The 26,038-nt window shown below is 39.5% G+C and overlaps 1 protein-coding gene across 1 annotated transcript in view; it reads right to left on the bottom strand.

The window, feature by feature from the left end:
- Positions 1–26,038, bottom strand: part of grik4 (glutamate receptor, ionotropic, kainate 4) — a 375,294-nt gene that overhangs the window by 19,998 nt on the left and 329,258 nt on the right. The window contains exons 12-14 of the mRNA XM_082179353.1: positions 22,639–22,746; positions 9,647–9,850; positions 3,454–3,567 (exon numbers count right to left, since the gene is read on the bottom strand). Of these exons, the coding sequence (XP_082035479.1) occupies positions 3,454–3,567; positions 9,647–9,850; positions 22,639–22,746 (426 nt within the window). The remainder of the gene's footprint in view (positions 1–3,453; positions 3,568–9,646; positions 9,851–22,638; positions 22,747–26,038) is intronic.

Genomic DNA, 26,038 nt, shown 5'->3' with positions numbered 1-26,038 from the left:
TCGCTAGCACAACACGCTAGTATCTCGCTAGCCTGTTAACCTGCCATCCGTGCTTGCAGTCTCGTGTGCGCTAACGCCTTTTACGAGTCCATCAAACAACTGTGGTGAGTAGGATCAGTCAACAAACACGGTGAGTAATGTCTTCTCCTGTTATTGTCACTTGCACTTCGTGTCACATGTATAGTATAGCCTTCTCTGTCAGTGGTGAGGACTACACATGTGATAAATGCAGGGAGATAGTCAGGCTGACGGAGAATATTTCAAAACTAGAGACACACATCCAAACTTTAATCGAGGATAGTAAGAATGCAAGGGCTTTAGATACTGCTTTGGATGCGACTAGCTTAGTGAACTCTGTACATTGTTCGGTTCCGGCTGTAGAGCCCATGCAGCAGGGAAACTGGGTGACCGTGAGACACTGTAGTCGTGGGACAAAACACCACTCTTCCGTTCAGATTACAACATTAAACAGGTTCTCCCCACTCAGTGAAACACCCACTGAGAATCCTGCTGTGCCCTAGTTATTGGTGATTCTATTACACAGTACGTGAAAATAAAGACACCAGCCACCATAGTCACATGTTTGCCGGGAGCCAGAGCGCCTGACATCAAAGCAAATTTAAAAGTGCTGGTAATGGTAATTAGATTATTATTCACGTCGGCACTAATGATGTTCGACTTCGCCAGTTGGAGATCACTTAACGTTAAAGAGGTGTGTGAACTCTTAAGTACGATGTCAGGCACTGTAATTTGCTCTGGCCACCTTCCTGTTCGCCGGAGTGATGAGATACTTAGTAGACTATCCTCACTCAATGGCTGGCTGTCTAAGTGGTGTCCGCAAAATAATATAGGGTTCATAGACAATTGGAAAAGTTTTTGGGGCAGACCTGACCTGTTGAAAAGAGATGGTATTCATCCCTTCTGGGATGGTGCCGCTCTTCTCTCTAGTAATATGGCACATAGTCTTAGAGCTCAAACATGAATTGGGACTCAGGTCAGGAAGCAGACAGACTGGCTAAACCGACTGTCTGCTAGCTCTCTCTCGTCACTGAGGTCAGATAAAGATAAATCCCATCACATAGAGACTCTTTCACCTGTTCCCTGAATTAAGAAATACAAAAACCTCCCAAACCCATTTAGGGGTAACATTTTTATCGATGTTCAACAAATAAAAAATAGATATAATACAGATGTACAAATGATAAACCTCGGGTGTCACGGTTCATGGGTTCACTGACTCGCCCTCCCTCTGTGTGTGTATGAGTGTGTGTGTGTGGGCGTGGCTTGTTCTCGCTGCTGATGAGCTGATCAGCACCAGCTGTTTCTCATGTAGCGTCCTATTTATTGTCTGTGATTTCGTCCTGTCTTTGTCAGATCATTTGAGGCTCTCCTGGGATCACATCGAGAGTTTCTGTGCTTCTCTGGTTCACCGTTTCCTGGATCGTTTTGTATCTCGTTTTCTATGCCTCTGGAGTACCAACTGGATCTGCCCAGACTTCATTCGGCCCATTGCGTCCCTGCGTTACTAAGTGACTTTCCAGCTTTGTCCCGACATGTCTGACCTGCATCTTCTACTCTGTTTCTGAACTGTTGTCTAATAAACTGTTTCATTCACTCGCATTTGGATCCTATTGCCTTCTTACGTTACAGACGCTGACATCGGGTTGCTGAATATTCGATCCTTTACTTCAAAAGCACTTATTGTTAATGATATGATTACAGATTATAACCTAGATGTGTTGTGTCTAGGGATGTCCCAATACCACTTTTTTACTTCCGATACGATACCGATACCGCAGCTTTGGCTATTTGCCGATACCGATATCAATCCGATATTTTTCTTTTATTCTTGAACTAATACTACTAATAATACAATATATGGAAGCACTTTGCTCAATTAGCCACATAAAAACTTCTGACCTATAATGCTGCCTGAATCATAATCATACACTTGTTCGTTCATTGGCCAGAGGAGAATTGGCCCTCCGACTGAGCTTGGGTTTTCCCAAGGTTTTTTTTTCTCCATTCTGCCACCTGATGGAGTTTTGGTTCCTTGCCACTGTCGCCTTTTTCCACCTTTGTTGCCATTGGCTTGGCTTGCTTAGTTGGGGACATTAAATTTAACACTGCACCGGTGTGAATACTGTCATTCGGAATCACAGATTCTACTTTTTGGAAGTATGACAAACATAATAATTTTCACCGGAAAATATCATCTGAACAAGTAACATCCACTTTTGTTCTGACAAACTAAGGAAAAAAAAGGAATGCAGTAAATCACGCTGATTAAATCTAACGATCGCTTATATCACGTCAAACCGTGCAAATTATACTTTGTTCTCAAATTGTTAATGTTAACAACATCAGCATTGCGTGACTACATTTAATGCCCTTCCGATATTTATCCTGGTTTTCGCATGGGCCTGGATCCATTCTCTTTTTTTCTGTGGCCACTCCGAAGTCCTAACGAAGTCTTTTGCATTTTACAACGGGCGAATCTCCAGTTGTCACTGCTGATTGTCGTTTGAACCTTTCTGGATCCGCCATCAAATTGATAAGTTTAATTATATCAAGTGCTGTGAGAAAAGGCTATAAATCTCCACCTCCAACATCCTCACATGCAATATAGCCTACTAGCCGAGACACCTTCTTTATGTGTACAGATGTAACGTAATGACGCAAAGACATGCTCGAATTTCCCGCGGAAATCCACCAGTACCACTGGAATTAAAAACATTATTACAAGCTTACCGTTTTGAATCGAGCTAAGGCAAGCAGATAGTTTTGAACACTGGCTGGTTATGTACTTGCTCAAAAATTTATTTGGGATAATTTTTAACCCAAGAAAGTGACGGAATGCAACTTTAAATTAGCCATATTTTCACAGATTAACTTTAACTAAGTTTTATAAATGGACAAAGAATAAAATAATGCTACAGACACACAGGAGCAACTATTAGCAGCACGAGCAGAACCGGGGGGAGGGGTGTGATGGTGTGTGTGTGTGTGTATAAATGCCCTATTGGGAAACCACATTAATGTTTGCACACGCTGCACAGAGCGGCTTCATCCGGCACTTAGCCAACAGAGAGATCAGCATGTCACCTTGGGTTTGGGGAGGGGCTTTGATTAATGGCGCACAGGCCTTTAAAAATAAAAGAGCTATTGGATTTTCAGTGTTGCTGTGTGCAAGAGCTCGGGGTGTTATTGGTGTGAATTAGATACAAGTCACAATAAGGAGAATCTGAAATTGGGAAGGAAAGCACTACATTTATCAGCTTTTCACACCACAGCACACCATCTGCTACAGCAAGGCAAACGCTCAGAGCTCTCTGCCCCAAAGTATTTCTCTATTTATTTCCCACGCGCTCCCTCACAGGCCATTAGAGGATGCCGATTGTTGATCTTTAATGCTGCGAGGTCAGGGAAGTAGTGGATGGAGGAGGAACTTACTATGTGTACTCGGTACATGATGCTGATTCCCAGAGTCATGAAGGGTTTGGAGAAATCAATGACCTTCTCCCTCTCAGCCGTGATGGTCAGGGCGGCCACAGCCAAGTCAGCCTTCTGAAACACAAGCAAAATAATTGCAGCCGTCAGTGCGTTTCTGGGACAAAAAATAAAATAATAATCAAATTCAGATTACATTCATGGTTTCTTGCTGGTTCAAGTAAGGGGGCATCTGGCCCCTCAGATACTTATGCCAAGAGAATTTTAAACTTATTTATCAATAGTGTTATTGTTAACAAAGAACAAAGAAAGGTTAATTGAAATTAAGCTGAAACATATAGAAAATTAGGCAACATTTTAACTTTAACTGAAATCAAATATTTTTTAGGTTTAGTGCTAAAATGACTAAAACTGAAATTAAAATAAACTAAAGAGAAATAAAAATATATAAAAAAAATAACTAAAATGAATATGAAAAATATTAATCAAAATATGAATAAATACTATAATGGTTTATAAATTATATTAAAATAACACTGATCAAAAATAATTGTTAAATATAATTATTATAATGTTTAGAAATGTTATAATTGTAATATAATTATTAGAACTTTAAGTTAAAATGTTATTTCTAAAATAAAAAAAAGCCTCCTGTCACTGATTCCCCCCTCCCCCCTTTTTATTTATCAAAATATATCCAGTATGAGGACCTGAATGACAACCCTGTAGCCCATTTTAATTAAGATGAATAGAGCAGGTAGACCTCAAACCAGCAACAAACCAGCTTAACCACTTTAAGCTACCATGACCTGTCTTTATACAACTGGTAACAACTGCTTGCAGTCTAAATACCTGTATTTTGGGGAATACTGAAGGGCAAAGCCGAGTTGTGTGTGATGGAACATGAACACAGAAACCGGGTAGACTGTCATGACAAATCACTTGACACAGCATCCAGTGCTGCCGGGCATGATGCTGTGGCCGGATCCCACTAATCAAACAACACTGAAAAGTGCATCTGCAAGGAATTTTTCGGTCCTGCGGGACACACTCTTACCCTCCACTGCTCTTTGTCCTCTCCAGGAGGAGGAATGATGGGATATTGGAGCTCTGCTTTAAATGAGAGAGAATCTCCGGAGAACAGATACCAGGTTATAATGTGAAGTTTTAGCCTCTAGCCTGAAACCTTGAAAGTGGCAGGAGAGGCTTGTTAACCCCCAAAAGCCGAATTAGGAATGTCAGACACGTGATTCGAGATCCGAGAGGGGTGAGATTTATCAACCATTAGCGCGATGGCGATCGGATCTGTTGCTTGCGCAGATCTTTCAGCACACAGCTAATGAGAGAACAGATTAGAAGAGGAGGAAAGCAGAGAAAAATAAATAAAACTGACAACAGTCCAGTGTTATTTTAGTATCATTGAGATCATTGAGCAATTTAAGTATCAGGTATTTTATGGTTTTAGCTTTAGTTCACTACAATAACACTGCAACAGTCTACTAATTATAAAGCCAGTTATCTCGTCATGTACTTCACATTCACAGTAGCAAAAGTGACAAACTCTCGCACACGTTCCCTGAAGATTCTTTCTACAATAACAGCTTGCAGATGCACTAATCTTCAAGTGCTCTCCATAGTTCAGCTGTGGCCCACAGCTCTTCACAAACTCATGCACACTTCACTTCACACAACAAAACATCACGCTGACACACAAACAAGGAAATTACGCGGTCCCCGCTGAACAGAGATCCCTCAAACAGATGTCGTTCGTAACAGAAACAAGGACAATAACTGCCGCTCAAATATTTGACATCTCGTTACATATTAATATTGATGACTGGACTGCACAGAGAGGAAAATTATGAGACAGAGACTCTAAATAATAAATAATGCAGTATGATATTCTTCCTGCGCTCCATCCTCCCCTTCAGCTTTGACTCAATCAAAAAGTGATGCCCCCAAAAAATGAGAGAAGGCGGCAATGTCAACTCTATCACTACTGAATAAAACATTGACTTAAGTTCCCAGTGTGGCATTTCAAATTCCCTCTGAGGCGTATTCTTCATCTGACGCACTAGAAAAGCCTGACAGCTCGGCTCCTTTGCCACCTTTGTGTACTACTGCACTGCTTTTAGTTTTACAAGAGTTTCAAGAACATTATAAAGCAAGACCACCATGGCCCCTTTGGGATTAAGAGTCCATATTTCAGGCAGAAAGTGAGCTGCTTTTGTGCAAAATCCCATCCTTCATTAAAATTTTAACCACATGGAAGGACCACCAAATGATTAGCGGGAATATATATTAGCGGAGTTATTAAATTATTTGTGCTGTTTAGAAATAAATAACCTGCACAATACATAAATCAAACAATTTTTTTTATTATATAACACTATGTATATGTTAAGATGCACATATTCAATAAATTATTTTATTTTTTTAACTTACAGTTAGCATGTAAACAGAAAAGCTGGCTAAATTAACATACCAAATAAATGTTACTATATATAATTGAAGACTTTGAGTGTTAGATTTATATATTTTTTTCGCTCGATTTTTTTCCTCCACAACCACTCGGGCTGTAGTCCGCTTGGCCTGCCGGTAACCGTCAGCTGCCTCAGGAGTCCGACAAGCCAGCCAGGCCTGATAGGACTTCTTCTTCAGCTTGACGGCATCCCTTACTTCTGATGTCCACCACCAGGTTCTGGGATTGCCACCTCGACAGGCAACGGAGACCTTACGGCCACAGCTCAGAAAGGCCGCGTCGACAATGGAGGTGGAGAACATGGTCCACTCGGACTCAGTGTCTCCAGACTCCCTTGGGATCCGGTCGAAGCTCCGCCAGAGGTGGGAGTTGAAGATCTCTCTGACAGGGGACTCGGCCAAATGAAATGATTTTCGGATGAAATGACCACAAAGTCGATCATCGACCTCCGGCCTAGGGTGTCCTGGTGCCACGTGCACTGATGGACACCCTTATGCTTGAACATGGTGTTTGTTATGGACAAGCTGTGAGTAGCACAGAAGTCCAATAACAGAACACCACTCGGGTTCAGATCAGGAGGGCCGTTCCTCCCAATCACGCCCCTCCAGGTGTCACTGTCGCTGCCCACGTGGGTGTGAAGTCCCCAGTAGAACGACGGAGTACCTTGTCGGAACACTTTCCAGCACCCCTCCCAGAGACACCAAGAGGGCCGGGTACTCTGCACTGCCGTTCGGCCCGTAGGTGCAGGGAACCGACCCTCTCGTTCACCGGGGTGAATTCCAACACATGGCGGCTGAGCTGGGGGACTATAAGCAAACATTTAAGTGGAGACATTTAATATGCAAATAAGCAAACTTTATATATATTGCAAACATATCGTTTTATATCATTTGAAACTTCTACAGCAGCGGGTAAGATTGATGGATATTAATTCAGATTATTTTACCTAAAATCACCATACAGATGGTCACATACAAATGCGGACATGTCCACATTCAAGCATTTCAATGGGCTTAAACAGCTCCCCTTTTGCCGCAGATTTACTTCACAAATAACTGACAGTCGTGACCTAAGCACATTCAAGCTCTGACGATTTTTCGTTTCTTGGCTCATTTTGTCCGGATCATTGAATCAGTGAGTTGTTGACTCGAGAACAGCTGCAATCGGATCTGTCCGATTCACAAATGAATCGTTCAGTGTGTTTTGTGAACCAATTAATCAGGTTCAGTTTCCCAAAATAAGTACTGATACTTAAAAAAACAACAAAAACTTTACTACAGTAAACAAGTAAAAATACTTACTGAAATTGACACCCATGTTTTTATGAAATAAATAACAGGATAAAGCATTACAAAAAGTCCCTCATGAGAACCGAAGAGGTAAAGAGCGTGCTGTCAGAAGAACGGGGTAGCGCTTCATCTCCTTCGGTTGCCCCCCATCACCCTCTACTGTCTACAGACACTATAGCATACAATTAGACTCATTGGCCACTCTCAAGGTCAGCTGTATAGAGCATACTTTGAGAGAACAAATTGAGACAATAATAAGATTAGGCACTTCTTTCTTTATTTCCCTAATGGCTTTGCCCTCCATTAGCTTGTGGAATTAAGACAGATAACTTCTCAAAGCGTTCTCGTTTTTGTAGCGAGAACATAGGCTGCAGACAAGTGCTCTGGTTTATGACCCTTTCCCGTGGAAATATATGAATATCACCGTGGCCTTTTTGTTCATTTCCGAAAATTTACTTTGCTCCCTGCGGTGCCTGCCAAAAAACGGACAAATAAATCAGCAGCACGCCGTAAAGCTGCAACTGTTTTTAAATAAATAACATTTCCGCCGAAAAGGGCAAGCGTTCGTAGCTAAACAGAATTTGCAGCATGCAAGATTTCCATCTCATCAACTGTTAGTGGCTGTCAGAATAGGATTTCACAGAGTCTTTTTAAACACATCTATGAGTGTCTGTTATGGGATCAGATGGGCTAATTGAAATTCATTAGGACGAGGGAACTGTAAATGGGTTGGAGGCATAAACATGATTATTGTTGGTTAATCTGCATCACCTGTTTGGATGCAAGTAAAACAATTTTTAGTCTGGCTTTAAGGCTTCCTTTTTTAATGAATTATTGAAATGAGCATTTGAGAATTAATAATTCCAGGATAAAACAAGAGGAAGCAGATTGTTTCATTCTATGTATTCTCAGCAACTTTGAATGTAATTCAATGGAAATGCCTGTTTCAGGTGACAGTATATCCAGAGGTTAAACTGGGATTTCGGAGTAGGGGAACCTTTTAAAATCTGGTGGTGATTCTGGTTCCCCAGGTAAAATATGACAAGCCACTAGGACAAACAAAGTGGCAATAATGATTTATCCCTGTTTCTCAGCAAAGCCATTCAACTGTCTGAAGCATCTTTTTATGTGTATTGTATACATTGCCAGATTAGAAATAACAGTAAATCGCCTTAAGCTGTATTTATTCTTAATCATGAAAATAAGTTAAAGGCGCAGTACTATAGGACATTTTTACAGCTAGCTGTTGAAATTGTACTGCAGTCCAAATTCAAAATATTGGAGATAGTTGTTTCCTTCGCCACCTCCTCCTCAGGCTCGGCGCTCACGCGAGTTGCCAGATTGAGGCCGAGCAAAAGGAATGAGTGCAATTGAAAGTGGAAAGCGACGAGCCTTACACTGTAAGTTGATCAGCAAATATATATGTTTTGAATATGTAAGGAATGAGAGGAAATGCTGAGGCTATTTAGGTCAGGTAGAATCTGTGATCTCTGAACCAGTTCATTTGCTGGCTTCTAAGGCTTTCTGCCAACTGGCAACCCGGGGTATCAAAATACTATTGGGTAAATAGGCAGATCACACAGACCAAAACAAAAACAGGCATTCCGACCTGGAACGCATGCACATTTCATGCACAGACCCCAAATTTATTTAAATAACAAATCTAAAAATGGTCAAAAGCTAAAAAATGGTCAACTTAAACTGTTATGCCTTTCTTTTTAAATGATCCTACAATTAGCAAGCTAATAGTTAAACCTAATTTAGCTTTTCAAATTACCCCAAATTTGTCAAATTTTCCCATTCTTGCTGTTTTCATCCTTTGGTTACCAGCTTAGCTTATCCTTTTAAATTATATATTACATAATATTTGATTATGAAGTTTAGAATCATGATATTTTAATTTGTGTATGTTATCATCACAAATCATATGACCAGTTAAAAATGGTCAAATTAAACATTTCCCTTACTTTAGTTATGTCCTAAATGACGCACTATACACTATGCACTTATAACCTATGTACTTATGCACTCAACCATGTAGTGTATGAATTTTATAAGGTGATTTTGTCATTCATCGTTGGAGTCTGATCACCCCTCCCCCTCTGCTATGTAATTAAAGCTGCGACAGTTGAGTGCATGAAGAGTCCAGCATTCCACACTTTGTTTTTTCGGTTAATTAAGTGCATCACAATTATTTTTGTAAAATAGACTTTCTCTTTTTAGAATTTTCAGTACTCACACTATTTATACTATAAAACATCATAGAATGGTGCACAAGTAAGAAAAGCTTTTTTGTTTAGCTACAACAATATTTTACAATAACACACTATGATTTTGATTAGGCAGCAAAGAAGGGGGATAATGCATGACACCGGAATCCAATTTAACCCCTCAGTATAACAAATTTCCTTGTGATGTCACTCACCCTGCTGATGAGCTCTCCTACCATGCCCGTCCAGGTGCCATTGGCGCCCGGCACTCCGTAAACGCCATCCCCAACTAGCCGGATACGGTACTTGAACTTCAGGATATCTGCCAACTCCTTCAGCATGTCCACGCAGAAGCCCTCGTAGCGCTCGTTCCCTTCTAGTTCCTGGTGATTGGCTCTCAGCATTACATACGGATTCTCCTGTGAAGACATCATTGGCATCACCATCGGCACATGCATCTAAACACGCTCTCAGAGCACTTCTATATCATTCGACACACAATTTTCAAAAGTGTGACAAAAGATTGTTTGAGTTGGCAAGTCACCCGCGCTATGTTTCCAAATTAACTTAATTTAACTTAATTGTGAAAAACTGGAATATTACATAAAACATTTGTGAATAATCAATCCATTTCCATCCCATGGGCCCTATCTTGCACCAAGCACAATTGACTTTGTACACCGACGCATGTATCATTCCTATTTTCCTATGTGGCGTGTTGCGCATGTTATTCATATGCTATTTTAAGGGCGCATGCTTGGCCATAATCAATCTAGCATGTGCACAATGCACATGCACTTTTTGCTTATCTCATCTACACACAGACGCAGCAGTTCTCATTTTTAGAAAACCATACATTATTACAAGGAAAAATATTAACACACGAGGGAGATCATTGTTGTGTCCATGAAGATGTGAAAAAATAGGCATAAATCTAGCTTACACATTTCAATTTCAAACCCAATTTTTTATACACCTGTTTAACCGAAGCTAATTTGGGTGGGTTTCTCCCATCCCCAATGTCACTTCTCTGTGTTTTACGGCCCTGACGAGAAAGTCGGTCTCCTCGGCTGTGAACCGCTCCTGGCGCGCGCCTGGCAAATCCGCCGTTATAATAGCAATCCGCCATGGAACAAGCGCATCTGCTCTTAAAGCAGAGCTATGCAGTTTCCGGAATTTCTTCGCTGTATTCTCGCTTTTTGCTCGCAGGTTTCTCTATAGAGCTCCCCCTAAATCTTCGGAATAGATATTTGACAACACTGTCGAAAAACTCGTTGGCGACTCTCAGATACCAGAGGCTAGTACTTAGTTCACCTTTAAAGGGAATGTGAGATGTCACTCTTATTGGTTTATTTCACGTTACGCCCAAATCACACCTATGAATAATGAATTCAGACCAACCCATTTTAGATTTGCGTCGGGCGCAAGAGTCATTTATCCCACCGGTAAAATAGCAACAGCGCCTAAGACCCGCCCACAAAGTTACTTGCGTTTCGCGCTTGATACTTGCGTTTCAGATCGTTAAAATAGGGCCCCATGTGTTCAAGAGAACAAAATAATCACTTCTTGAGAAACTGTTACTTATTAATAATAATTAAGAAAGTGTTAATAATAAAAATGGAAGTTGCTGCAACCTTTTTCCTACACAATAAATGACTTGCGCCAGCGTGCAGACGAATTGCAATAACAAACGCTGTCATGTTATCTTGCGTTCGGGGGTGGATGCCGGACTTTTGGGAATGCTCTCGTAATACCAAATCAATTTGAGGACTGACTTTGGCTCAGGCCTTTCAGAATAACTAAAACTACATTTGAGATGGAGTGCAATGAGATCAGTCCGCTGGACAGTCCAGTTATCCAATCATATGATTGTTTGATGTATTTTTGTTGCAACACGAGGAATTTATCTGGAAAACTGTAGTTTATGTGCATATATTCTTATTGGATAAAAAATTATCCTCCTCACTTTAGCGAAAACAATTTTTATGTACGTTTTAAGATTTTATGCGCATCTTGCTGTTTTCATCCAGCGTCTTTTAATGCGATATCCCAAAATTGGAAGGAAACACAGTTTGGACACATGGGGCTCTGTGACTAATGTGAGCCCTCCAAAATACAAAGTTCCAAATTTATCGGTTTGTTTTCTCATGCTGCCCAAAGATTGAAAAGATTTAAGAGGCAATCTGTTGTCAAAATAAAGGCTTCGTAAACATTTCATCCCACCATAATTCAATAAACATTTGCAGTGCTCACTATTATCCACTGAGATACAGATTTGCTAGTGGGCATGTTGGTCGAGTATGTTACTGCCATTTTCAAACACTTTGCATAAATTTAACAGAACAGTGTCACCTCATACATAACCAGTCACTGCAGAATGAAACCGGCCATAAAAAAGCTTTTCAAAATCACTTTTTGTTATAACTGCAAAAAAAACAAAAAAAAAACACGTTGTGACAAGACAGACACTAAAGTGGTTCTGTTGTACTTATGATTTGTTTAGCGCAGACTGGTTGACTGGAGAGAGTGTTTCATTTTCACCAGTAAATCTGACTCTCTCCACTCCGATGCTTTGAGTGGCAATCTGAAGAGCTGACGATACTTTTCAGTCTTTCGCATTGCCATGGCAACACTTTCTTCTCTTTTTTTACCTGCTTGTCTGGTCCTGCATCCCTGATTTTTGATGTGCCCAGTGGCCACGCTCCAGCTGGCCTGAGTACAGCAACAGCTGGGTCTTGCGGCCTGTCAGACGAGGGGGAACGTCAATGGCCATGTTCCGACACTTCAAATAAACCTGAACCCTATTAATGCGAGCCGCTCATATGCATCCAAATAACACGATAAGCGTCCTTCACCTCATTTGTATGTCCATAAAAGCCACACGCTGTATTTGCTGATGGATGTTCGCACCTTGGACCTGACGAAGCCATGGCACAAAGAGCAACCGCTTTGGCCCAGAGTCTGACACTCTATAAATGCAAATCCTTCCATTTTGTTCATTAACTGGTTGAATCATCCACGCATGTTACCGTCATGCCCCGCACTGACACCGCTGCGGTGGTTATGCAGAAAGGCACAATATAAATGCAAATTTCCATCGCTTACAGCCTGCTGGAGGCACTCAAGTATTGCAGCCGGACACTTTCTCTCAAACTAGGCTTATTAAAGAGCAGCATTTCATGGGCCAGTTGCATATTAGACAGACGGTTTCAAAGAACGGAAGCAAGGTAATAAACAAACCTTCTGGATTCAATTAATAGGTCTGCGCACTGGGCAAGAGAAGTCAATGGTTTTGGGTCATTACGTGTCGCCCATAACTAGCCTCTGGTCTGATTGATGGTTGAGTCAAGGAAAAAGGAGTGATTATACATTATGCTTCATAATCCATTATTAGCAGAATATATGAAAAGATGGAGGAAAAGGAATTGTGGAAGAGAAAGTTAATTGTGCACACAAAGGACCGGGCATCGCCATCTATATGAGAAAAGGAGCTCTGGCATAAATCACAATATTATACTGAAGCTATAAAGGTCAAGTTAAACATTTCTCATTCTTTAAGTTTTCACTTAGAAAGTAAACAGTTTAGCTGTTTATGTCGCATTACAGTTAAACATACATATAATTAAACAGAGTAAAGGTTATGCGTGCTTGGCGCATAAAGTATTTGGCGTGCTTGTCCGAGGAGAGGGCTCCAAGCTTTGGCCTGAACCCAGAGTACTCCCCCCATTCCAGGTTGGGATAGGAATAGTTAGAAGTGAGGAGATGAGGCGGTGGAGGGATGCTGGAAAACTGTCATAGAACAGAGGTAAGTCTGCTGTATACTGTATATACCTCCTGATGCTAATTAAGTTGATTAAATGAATGTGTTCTTCCCGTGTTAATTAGATTAATTATCTGAACATGCTCCTCCAGAACTTTGTTAATAAAAAAATCATTAGATCACATATCACATAATGTAGAAACTACAAATGAGCAATAAATAAAATTGTGATTTAAACAATTCCTTTTCAGCTAGCCTCTAGTCTTCTAGATTGAGTGACAGAAAACGGAGCGACTACATATTTACATTTAATAATTCATTATTAGCAAAACTTCTGGAAAGAGGGAGGAAGCGATTGAGGAAGAGGAGCGAGGTTAATGTGAACACACAGGACCGGTCCTGGCGTATCGCCATCAATCTCAGAAATGGAGCTCGGGCATCAATCAACTGAGTGAGTGCTGTTATCAGGCCAAGCAATCCTCTCTTCCGAGCTTGAATGATTCCATAAAATCTGTGGGTCACATCAGAGAAAGAAACTTTCCGTTTAATAGCGCAGACAGTGAGATTAAGGGCACTTTGAGTGTCAAGCCTTCCAAATGCAACATTCCTCATCAGTCTGGGATCTGCAGCAGATTTGATTCTATTTGTTTTCTTGGAAGGCTGTCAGCTGATGAAATCCATTTTACAAATATAGCATGGCGGCAGTCTGGTTTGGTGCGTTTGGAAAGCAAACACATTGAAGTCAATCTTACTTCAAATCAAATCTCAAAGCTTTTTGTTCAGAAAGTGAAGAAAAATTGGAATTGTGTGTTGGCATTTATCATACAATCCCAAAAAGTGAGTTTGGTAACTGATTGGTCCCCTATACTCCCTCTTATGTCTCTCTTGATTTTTGAATGGCTTTACAGGGGTGGGTGACTGAGACTGAAGATAGTCCAGACAGAACCAGCTCTGCCTGATAGCGGTCACAGAAATTGTTCACAGAGGCTGCACATTACATGAGGATAGCGCCTCACATTTTATATTTATGAACATTTCCAATTGCTGTACGAATAAAGGCTATTTGCTTCTTCTTGAACACAATAAAAGTGGTCTGTCCGCAGAAGATGGCGTGCCTGAGGTTTCATCATGAAACTGTTTCTGCAATCTTATTTCTCCATGTTTTCTGAAAAAGCACTTTATCGCCATCATTGATTACAGTGAGCATAGATTCAGATGCTGAATGTGAGGACTCTCTTTTCTTTAAGATGCAGTGATACAGTATCCACTCCATATCATACTGATATTGCACCCATATAGATTAATAATACTTTGCTCTTCCTTTTTTCTAAGATGGGCTCTAAGAGACAATATGGGTCGGTAAAGGCTCACATGATTTTTCTCGAGGATTCAATTCAAGCATAATGTGGCTTTTGAAAAACACTGCAGATAGCATCACAGAAAGAAGATTTTATAGAGTGAACGGAAAGTGAACCCAGTTTCAGAGGCAAAAGAATATGTATTTGAGCTTAGAAAAAAAAAAAACGTTCCTAGCAACAGCTTTATCTGAGAAAGAAAAAGGGTTTCTGCAGGGAAAGCATATCAAATCCACATCAAATGACAGCAAACAAAGGTTGAAAAAATATTAAACACAAATAAAACAATAACAGCCTCCTGTATTTGCACACACCGTCTGTGTTGTTTTAATATTTGAATCACTAAGGGAATTATGCAAATCAGGCATTAACTCTGTCAGGTACACAGAGTAAACCCTATATACCAGCTAATTTAGTAAATGGTTGAGACGCGCGGCGGGAGTTATGTGGAAAAAAAGCATCTGAATTACCACACGCCAAAGTGTTAGTTCACCTCTGGCCCCAGTACCCACTGGTTGGCAACACACCAAAGTTTTTGAACCAATTACAACTACATGGGGAAACTGTAACACACTTAAGTGTATTCCATCCCAAACAAGCTAGCGCTCAGCATGTGCTTAGTAGAGTTCTCTCTGCTAGTGAAAAGGAGTGTGATTGTTTCACTTTGTGAGAATAATTATAAAATACATGAATAATTATTTAAAAATTATAAAGATACTTTTAATATGATGTATATATATATATATCAGCCCGATCTCATCCCAAGGCATCATATACTGACGCTTTTGACATTTCGTCTACATCCAACGCACATGGCACCCTTTAGCGTCAATATGAGACTCAGATAGATATGGGCCAGAAGGCGCCTCCTAGCGGTCTAACCCTAACCCTACCCCAGACCTAAACCTACCCATAACCAAACAAAGCTCTGCGCGTGTCATATTGACGCTAAAGGGTGCCATGTGCGTTGGATGTAGACGAAATGTCAAAAGCGTCAGTATATGACGCCCTAGGATGAGAATGCGTTGATATATATATATATATATATATACATATACATATACATATACATGAAAACTCTCGGAGTGATTGGCATGGTAATGGGTATGACAATGTTGTATGTTTGGTCTTGGTGGAATAGATCTGCTGCTGCTGCTTTTATTGCTGCTGCTGCTGTGGCAGAGCAAGTACGGGACAATCTCTTTTTAGATAACAGCTCTGAGTTTTCTCCTATAATGCCTGATGAGTTTGGAGAACACCTGATAAGAGATCAGAGACCATTCCTTCATACAGAATCTCTCTAGATCCTTCAGATTCCCAGCTCCATGTTGGTGCTTCTCTTCAGTTCACTCCACTCATCAGGTCAGGGAACTGGGATGGTCATGGCAGAAGCTTCATTTTGTGCTCCGTAACACATTTTTGTGTTGATTTTGATGTTTGTTTTGGATTGTTGTCCTGATGAAAGATCCAACCACGGCCCATTATAAGATTTCTAGCAGAAGGCGTCAGGTTTAGAATTTGTATCTGTTGATATTTGATAGAATCCATGATGCCATGTATCTGAACAAGATGTCCAGGAAAATATGCCCACAACATTAAAGATCCAACGGTATATTATATTGAACACATGGGGTACTTTTTATCCTTGTGTGCACCAAACCCATCAAGCGTGTTTACTGCCGTGTTTAAAAGCTCTTTTTTTAGTTTCATCTGACCACAGAACTCTGTGCCGTTTGAAGTTCCAGTCAACATCTGACAACTGAATATGCTGGAGTTTGTTTGTGAATAAGCGAGGATGATTTTTCTTGAAAACCTCCCAAACAACATGTGGGGATGTAGGTTGTTTTTTTGTTTTGTTTTTTTGGTAGGCTTCTGAGCCCAAGACCCTAACTAATTCTCCATCTGTGATCCTTGAATAGTATTTGGCCACTCAATCTTTCCTCCTCACCGTGCATTAAGACAATATAGACACACGTCCTCTTCCTGGCAGATTTGTAACATCTTTAGTTGATTAGAACTTCTTAATTATTGCCCTGATGGTCAAAATGGAGATTTTCAATTATTTAGCTATTTTCTTACAGCCACTTTCTATTTTGTGATGCTCAACAATCTTTTGATGCACATCAGAACTATATTCTTTGGTTTTACTCATTGTGATGGATGATTAAGGGAATTTGGCCTTTGTGCTTCCTCATATTTAAACTCCTGTGAAACAAGAAGTCATAGCTAGACAATTTCATGTTCCTAGTCATAGTAACTTATTTATACTTAGTATAAAAAGTATAATATATATAAACAGCGGGCTACGGTCAGCCTACAAACTGGCTTTTTATTTTTATAAATTAAGGCAGTTTTTAATGTAATAATCCTACTAACATTAAAAGTGGACTTCAACATTATAAAATAATTCATGACCCATTTAAACACACATTATTTCTCACAGCTAAAAGAATTATTGCTATATAAAGGTCAGAAATTATTTAGCATTATTAATAGGTATTAAATGAGTAATATTATTCTGAGGAGTTCTCTAGCATATGCGAGGTAAAGTGAGTTCATTTTATATCATATTCAATTTAATATTATGTCTTTACCAAGTCTACTAATAGCCATTGACCAGTCTATCAATGGAAGAATAATTACTCAATCGGAAGAATAATTACTCAATCAAAAGACAGATTTGTGGTAGTCTGTGAGTTATGAAAGCAATGTAAAAATGTTACAAACAAACATGAGTTTTTTTGTGTTCTCAATCAAAGCACTGAAGCTCTGGCTCCCTCTGCACATTATATAATGCCAGAGACATCAAGAGCAACTACAAAAAGCCACAGAACTGTTTGTTCAGTTTAGACAGCTTTACCACTGCAAGCGAACCAGCTCTAATATACTGTCTATCCTTACAAAAATGTTAGATCTAGCCCATATCACAAGGGTAAAATTCAATCTGTGTGTTTGTGTGTGTGCTGTAACTTCAGCAATGACAGAAAGCTCAGAGCAGTAATGAAAACGGTGGTGGAATGGTCCACAGGTGCTGAGTTCTGCAGCATGTTTTCAACTGTGCTGCGTTTACTGAGATAAAACAGACTTTGCAATCAGCCGGTGATGAATGGGCCGTGATAGAGCTGAAATTGCTCTTCGGTGGCTCTTTAATGCGGCCAAAGTCTTTGAATATCTTTAAAGAGTAATAAACACATGGTGCAAACTTCTCCCCAGTTCTCCTAGCTGCTACATCAAGCACATTAACAATAAAAGATCTGAGAGAAACTAATCGTTCCACCTGTATTCCACTCGTTTCTTTAGTGAGACACCCACGCACACCCTCCCAGACATAATCATCTCTTTTTCACTCACTGCACGGCAGTGTGTTTTCAAAAACCTGCTGAAAACACCAGCATATGTTGTGTAGGATGCTGGTGTAGCATCTGGACCAATCAGACACACAAAAATTATTCATTACATTTAATGAATAGTCCAGCAAACTCACTCTCCCAACAAAGGTCAATGAAACTTCCCCCAAAACTAACATCCCAAATTAATCTAACACACTGGCAGAACCCGGTGTCCTGTTACAGGACACATTAAGACTGACAAAACTTTTTACGACCCCAAAAGGAATTTGCAGAGACTTGTGACTCTCACTTAATTGCTGAGAAGGAGAAATAAACCCTTTTAATCCTATATATTCTATATATAACCACGTGAGAAATGTTACACATGTATCTAATTTTCCCATCTCATGATTTTCCTTTTATGTGGTTTGGCATGTATTCATTTTCTCTTTTAAACTCTTTGGATTAATGTTCCAGACTTGCATACTATGGTTAACCAAAATCATATGTGTAGCATGTTTAGTCTCTATAAACTCCAATCTTCGTCCCCCATTTGTTAATTTACATTACATTTTGCTAACTTTGTGACGCATTAGTATTATAAGAATCTTGAAGATTCTTTTGTCAAACCCCCAATCAAATTACATGTTCAAAGGCCTGCTTGAACAAAAGGTTGTAATGAAATTCCCTCCAAAGGGAACAACTTCTTTTTGGCTCACAACCCTTCAGAGTGTGTGACACCTTCACGCTTTAAAAATAACTGATCACCAGATCACACCCTCTTTGGTCTCTTATGGCGCGTTTCCACCGAGCGGTACGGTACGGTACGGTACGGGTCGGTACCCTTTTATTTGCGTTTCCACTGCCAAAAGTTGAGAATGGTACCAAAAAGCCGAACCGTACCGTACCACTTTTTGGGTACCCTTCCGTTGTGGTACCTAGCACAGTGGTACGGTACTAAAAGGTGGAGCTAGACTCACTGCAGGACGTTGATTGGTTGACAGAGAATCGTCACTTGCGCGTGCTACGAGGGGAATGACAACATAAGAAGCGCCATTTTTTAATATACAGTTTAATATAAAACTACTGTTACTGTGTCACGAAATGTAATTTTAAGAGTTTTTCAGGCGAGAATGTAGTTGTTTAAAGATCAAATCTGTGGTTTATTTATAAAGATGATTTGTTTTTCCCCGGTTGTGAGATCCATGCGATCAGCGGGCCCTCGGCGCTCATGTTTCCCGGCTGGATGAGCCTTTCCTCGGCTAGGTCTTCTGACGTTCGCCGATGACTCCGACGGTAGTGGTTAAACATGAGATATAATTCGTCTTGTGCAGACCTAACGGGCGATCTTTGGTCTCATGAATATATAATTCGTTCCCTGTCAATCGTTTTGGCTGAGGGCTAAGTTTAGTTTCATATTATAGGCTATTTGTATTTAACTTTACTGTTGTAATGTTAGACTAGAGCGCTGCATTTGGACATTTGACTGAATTGTTTGGTTTATTTCTTATTGTATAGCTTCTTGTACCTTTTACTTAAACTTTTATATTGGCTATTATTGATAAAACTGAAATTTTACAAAAAGAAATATGGTTTCTTGTCATTTTCTTATTACAAGATTATCACTGATGTTTATTGCAACATTTGTACAAATGCATATATTGCCTGTAATATGTGTAATTTTTTTTATTATTTAAACGAAAAGAGGTAACGTTAGGGTTGTGTTTTAAATTTCGTTTTGTTATAAATAGAATAACGTATAACATGCAGTGAATAATCAATATGCGTTGCGCATGAACCACATTTGTGTCCCTATAATGTTTAATTTATTTAAATGAAAACGAAAAGAGGCAGAGTAGTGTTTTATAACATATTTCGTTTTATTGTTGCTTAAAATGTACATACAGAGTAACAGAGATAACCGGAGTAGCAGAGCGAGCTGAGTGACGCTTTCAAGAACGCGCTGTACCATTTGCATGTAGGAGTCGCACATGGCAAGTACAAACTTTGCGTACTTAATATTGAGAAAAGCCTAATGTCGGCGCTTGTCTTTTTGTGACAAACATGTCGAGGAGCAAGAACAAGATCTGCTGTATTTGTCATCCATTGTAGTTTACTATGTTCTTCTTCGCGCGAAAATGACGTCGATCGAAACACCACGCCTATCAAGTAAGGGTACTGTTGGCAGTGGAAACGCTAGCCAGATCATGGTTAACAGACCCGAACCGTACCGTACTGTACCGTACCGTACTGTACTGCTCAGTGGAAACGAGCCATTTGTCTGTTACTCTCTTAGGCTCTTAGTATCTTCCTCTCTTAGTCCCTTTCTGAAATCCTGATGTGAAGATGATGCTGAACTAGAAGTTTTCTAAGGACCCCCAAGCTTGTGCCAGGCTGTGGCCTTGTCTTTCCATTCACCAAAGATCCTCTGACTCACACTGGTTCTCTCTAATCAAGACAACATCAGCAAAGATCAACTGGAGCTTCAACCAATTGCATCAGGACAGTTTAACTCAAATGGGCGAGACATGCAAGTATCAAATTAGTCTCATTATTTGATACATTAAGTATCCTTACTCCTTTTAAAGAAGGGCATGTTAGAACTAAACTGATGGTTTGCTCAAGGCTGTTGATCAGCTGAATTTCAAATAATAACTTCTTGCTTTCCTGTATTTTGCTTCAGCTCTCTTTCCCTTGGTAAACTGTATGCATGTATGTATGTGTATGTTAGAGTAGTTAAGTGTTTAGTCTAGTTAATAAAATCTTGTTCATGTAACACGTAAAGTTGTCCGTGTTTCAAGCTCATATTTACTGGAGTCCCTAATCATGCAGATGTTGACTACTTGCTCTTAGTAGTACTGTAAAGTAAGAAAGACATTTCCCATACCCCGGAAATGTACTTTTCTTAGAATTAATAAACAATTAACACTGAGTGTTCACAGCACAAACAGGTTAATTGATTGTAATATTAATTTTACAACATTAAGTTAATTCTATTAACTGATCCAAATATTCATAATCAATTATAACAAGTTATGATTGATTATTCATATTTCTTTAGAGCTAATTTGCTACACTGGTGTGCTGATGTTCCCACCAGACTTTTAAACAAACTGTAACTAAGGACTAAGTACTTCAAGTCGGCATGAAATGAAAATTGTGATAATCTTTTCTTCCCTATTGAGATGTATATCCAAGTGAAACGGCTTCTCAAACAAGATGAAATGTAGTGCGGGACTTGATTTTGTCCATAGGGAGTTTACTGATATTGCTGGATTGTTGTTGTTTACTACTTTATCTGAGACTGTGACCAATCCCACTAGCGAAGTTTTGCTGGTGGACAGCATGATTATGCTCATCTTTTCAGCAGTTCTTATCATATCATTCATCAGGTATAAATTGTGACTTAAGAAGATTTCTCCATCTATCCTAAACAAGGCCACTTTACAACACCTATTTGTTGGTTTTTCGAGCGGATATTCACCTCTCATTCTCAGTCGCTTTCTTTCTCTCTCTTTTCTAGTGAGGGATGACCCAGCCAGATATGCAACAGCCAGCCTAAGGCTGCAGTGAGCCTCTTTTTTCTCATCACTATACAGTGTATGAGAAGATGAGAAAATTGCCCCCAGATAACAGCCTAGCGGATTACATCTTCAATTGGGGGTTGCTGCTCCAGGACATGCTATCACACACATACTTGTTAGTTTCCACTCATCTCAGAGGAGAAGCGTCTTTATTTAGATCAGTGCTGAACCCTGAGGTGATTAGAGAATAGACAGACATTTTCTTGAAGCTAAAGAGAGACAATGGGCCCTATCTTGCACCCAGCGCAAGTGACTTTGTACACCGACGCATGTATCATTCCTATTTTGCACCCGCGCAAAGCGGACTTTTCCCTCCACAGAAGCATGTCGGTAAGTTAGGAAATACACTTGTGCTCCCGGGTGCGGTTCAGCGCAAAGAGGAGGCGTGTTCCGGCGCAAACGTTCCTTCATGCTATTTTGCAGGTTTAGAAAACAATTGCGCCACTAACCAGGAAAAAATAGTTTAAAGTCAGTGGCGCATCCACTGCGCAACGCATGTTATTCATATGCTATTTTAAGGGCGCATGCTTGGCCATAATCAATGTAGCGTGTGCACAACGCGCACTTTGATTCTCTCATCTACACAGAAGCAGCAGTTTTCATTTTTGCAAATCATACATTATTACAATAGATAGATAGATAGATAGATAGACAGACAATTTATTATAAAAGCATACATCTAGCTTACACATTTACCCAAATTATCATACGCCTGTTTAACCGAAGCTAATTTGGGTGGGTTTCTCCATTTTAATGTAACTTCTCTCTTTTACGGCCATGACGAGAGCGTTGCTCTCCTTGGCTGTGAACCGCTCCTGGCGCGCGCCTGGCAAATCCGCCATTATGATAGCTGCTCTTAAAGGGAATGTGAGATGACGCTCTGATTGGTTTATTTCACGTTACGCCCAAACCACACCTATGAATAATGAAGCTACTTCAGACCAACCCATTTTAGATTTGCGCCTGGCGCAAGAGTCATTTATCCCGCCGGGAAAATAGCAACAGCGGCGAGACCCGCCCACAAAGTTACTTGCGCTTTGCGCTTGACACTTGCATTTCAGATCGTTAAAATAGGGCCCTGTATGTCATTCCCAGAGGGTGTGTGTAAATCTCTTGGCTAAATCATTAGGGTGTGTCCTCTACTGAGGAACGTGAACCAGAGTGGAAAACAGGACTTACCAGGATGGTAGTTATGGTGAGAGTGGTGTTGAACAGCGTGTCTGTCACGTTAGGTGATGGAAGCTTCCTCTCCATAGACAGTCCCTGCTCTGAATGCCACTGACCGATCTGTAGGAGAAACACACTGAGAGTTATACTAAGCCTTCAAGCCAACTGTGTGTAGTAGAAGATCCAATAACATAAAGAGAGCAACCATTTAGCCTTAAAGGGATAGTTCACCCAAAGTGAGAGTTCTGTCATAATTGACTCACCGTCAAGATGTTTCAGAAAGATATGTCAGACTGCCAAGCTCCCAAAATAACCAAAAAAAAAGCCCCATGAAAGTATCACAAAATAAGTCGACCCATGCATTATATTTCATGTCTTCACACTATGATTCACACTTTGTGTGAGGCAAAGACCAACTTTTAATTCATTATTCACTCAAACTTGTCCTCTACATCAATAAATCTCAAATTTCTATTGTGTTTGCACATATTCAAATATTCATATTCACACTTCAAAGCGCGTCATGCTAGTTTTAACAATGATGTCGAACGGCACTAGTTCTTGCATATCATATTACTGCAACAGTTGAAATATGCAGATGTGCAAATAAATCCTGTCAATCCTGTTTTTCCTGTTAATATGTTAAATGTTGCTTGTTCCTAGCAAAATTGCTTTAATATGGCTACAAAAGACTTGGAATAACATTTAAGAACTAAAAGCAGGGTCAGAATTATATTTTATCATTAAGGGGCACTATTTGATTTACACTGGCTTTTTTTTTTAAGCTTTTGCAAGGGCAAATTTGATTATTGTTTTTGATATTGTAATAAAGATTATTAATGTTGATTAATAGAATACATTAAAAAGTTTGGTAACACTTTACAATACGGGTGCACTAAGTTAGTTCAAGCTTAACTAATGCACAGATAATATGACTCATGAAGAACTAAACCATTAATTAATGATTACTGCATCAGTAACTAATTAAGATTCTAAATGATTAATAGATTAAGTAATATATGAATTGTTATTAATTAAATGTGTCATAATGTATTAATTCCTTAATAACATATTTTATTAACTAATAGTGTAAATTAATGCGTTAATTAATGGGTTGAAGTCAATTACTTCAACTTCGAATTGTCTGCTTTAATTGTTTGCAAATGTATCATTATGTTATGACTTTACTTGTTGAGGCACATGACTATTAATAGCGGATATGGCACGTCATATTCTTGTAGGCTGCAAAGACAAAACAAGCTAACAACCATTTATGAATTAGAAAATCAAGACTTAACATTGGTTATTTTAGTAGCATGAAAAACAAAAGTTATTCAAACTGGGAATAAATTATATACAGAAAGCAAGCCATGAACGCTCCCCATCATTAAAGCGATAGATGACTTCAGTCAAGCGAGAGTGCACAACTTGCACAAGACTGAAGACATGGATCTCTTTAGTGATGGGTAACAATCTTTGCAAGCTTTGTGTATATCATTTATTCCCAGTTCGAAATTGTGTTTGAAAAACAAAACAAAACACCCTTTATAATCACTGAAGCTCTCTACATTGCAAAATGAAAATATTGCTTACATTGTATCTGTATTTGTTGTTAATGAGAATTTGCAAGAGTGAGCGTACACACTAAACAAATCTCCAGCGTTTTCAGAAGTGATTATTCTAAATGCCTCTGATTGGTCATTGCATTCATAAGCTCAACAGAAACGTGTGATTGGTTATAATGCTCAATGCTGCAAAAAAACAAAAACAAAAAAAACATCGGTTGCAACCTGAGCCAATCTAAATGTAATGCCACAATCGCATTGTAATTGCAGTTATTTATGCTGTATTTGATTTACATTTCACTTTTTATCATACATTTAAAAAAAAAAAAAGTAGTTGTTTTTGTTTTTAGATATTTAGAATTTTTTTTGTCATTCTGAAGCATAACATTCCCAGTTCCTATTTACTTTCAATAAAAAATTCACTTGTTTGGGTTCCACAGAAGAAATAAAGTCATACAGGTAAGAACACAAATAATGACCATTTTAATTCCTGCAAGAACTATTCCTTTAAGGCTCAATGTCAGGTGGAGGAGAATGCGGAAGAAAGCTTACGACACACTCACACACACACACACAGACGGAACACTTTAAAGGAAGTGGTGAAGGGACATGCGCTCAATCAGAGATGCAACAGAATGCATTCATTAACTCAATTACACCCCAATTCTCTGAAGCGAGCCAATGTCCTCATTATCATTCCGGTTTTTGCTGGCACCCCTCTGCTAGACCGCCTATATGGGGGCCACACTGCCTTTAATGGGAGGCTGAATCTCCACCCAGCACACATGGCGGTACCAAATAACCCATCATTTTTATTTTTTATTATAATTACGAAGCTGCATGGTTCATTGGGTCTCCTGCTTAAAGTGTTCAGCAGAGGTGCTGCTCTATTTATCTTCCCTTCGCTACCTGATCCCCAGCGTTTCAGTAGACCCAAACGACACAGGGGAGGATGCTGCAGCACTGCACTGGATCTAAAATGACCTGCTCTCTGAGATACCAAGGTGTCAAGGGCCACAAACAGGGGAGAAAGTTTTTGTTTTGTTCAAAGTGAATGTATAGAAACAAAAAACAACCTAGTAGTGCAGTTGAGGACTTTATGGATACTACAGCCAGAGAACCAGGAACAATTCCCCAGATCCTGCATGCATGGGTCACCTTGCATGAAATATTCAAAAAAACAAGGGCAAAATACATCTGCTCTAGCTTGACTTTTATGTTGCAAAGGAGAGCAGCTGCTTGAGATCCTCATGAGTTCGCAAAATGCTGAGGATAATCCTTTTGTAAATAGCTCAACATTCTTTCAACTGTAAACCTGTTTCTCAAAGCACATTGCGGAAAAAAACAACTTAATTATTACTTTTGTCTTGTTTTCCAGTTGAATTTCAGTTGAATCAAAATATTGATTTTGGAGATGTTGAAAATGATAGTTTTGAGAATATGTTTGAGATGGCGAATATGAGCCAGATGCTGAATATAATGGGAAATGAGCTCTGACAAGGACAGTGATGGTGGTATAAAACATCTGCTCAAACTGAGCCCTTCTAAGCTCCAAAAGGTAAAAAAAATGCTTTATTTTATTCTTCTGTAATCGTTACTCTAATATCAGGAGAGTTTGATATTATCACGACAGCTAGAGATCCATCCGTGTTAGATATAGATCCGGGTCACTAAAGACCCAAATATGTAATGATTGGCAAAACATTCATGCATTTAAGGGTTTAGCATATAAATCTAAAAAAATTCTGTAACATTAAAGGTGACATATTATGCCCCTTTTCACAAGATGTAATATAAATCTATGGTGTCCCCAGAATGTGTCTGTGAAATTTCAGCTCAAAATACCT

Source organism: Leuciscus leuciscus (genome assembly GCF_965113295.1).
Source record: "Leuciscus leuciscus genome assembly, chromosome: 9".
Taxonomy (NCBI): Eukaryota; Metazoa; Chordata; class Actinopteri; order Cypriniformes; family Leuciscidae; genus Leuciscus; species Leuciscus leuciscus.
Note: the sequence above shows the minus strand (reverse complement) of the source record. Positions and strands in the feature narration are given on the sequence as shown.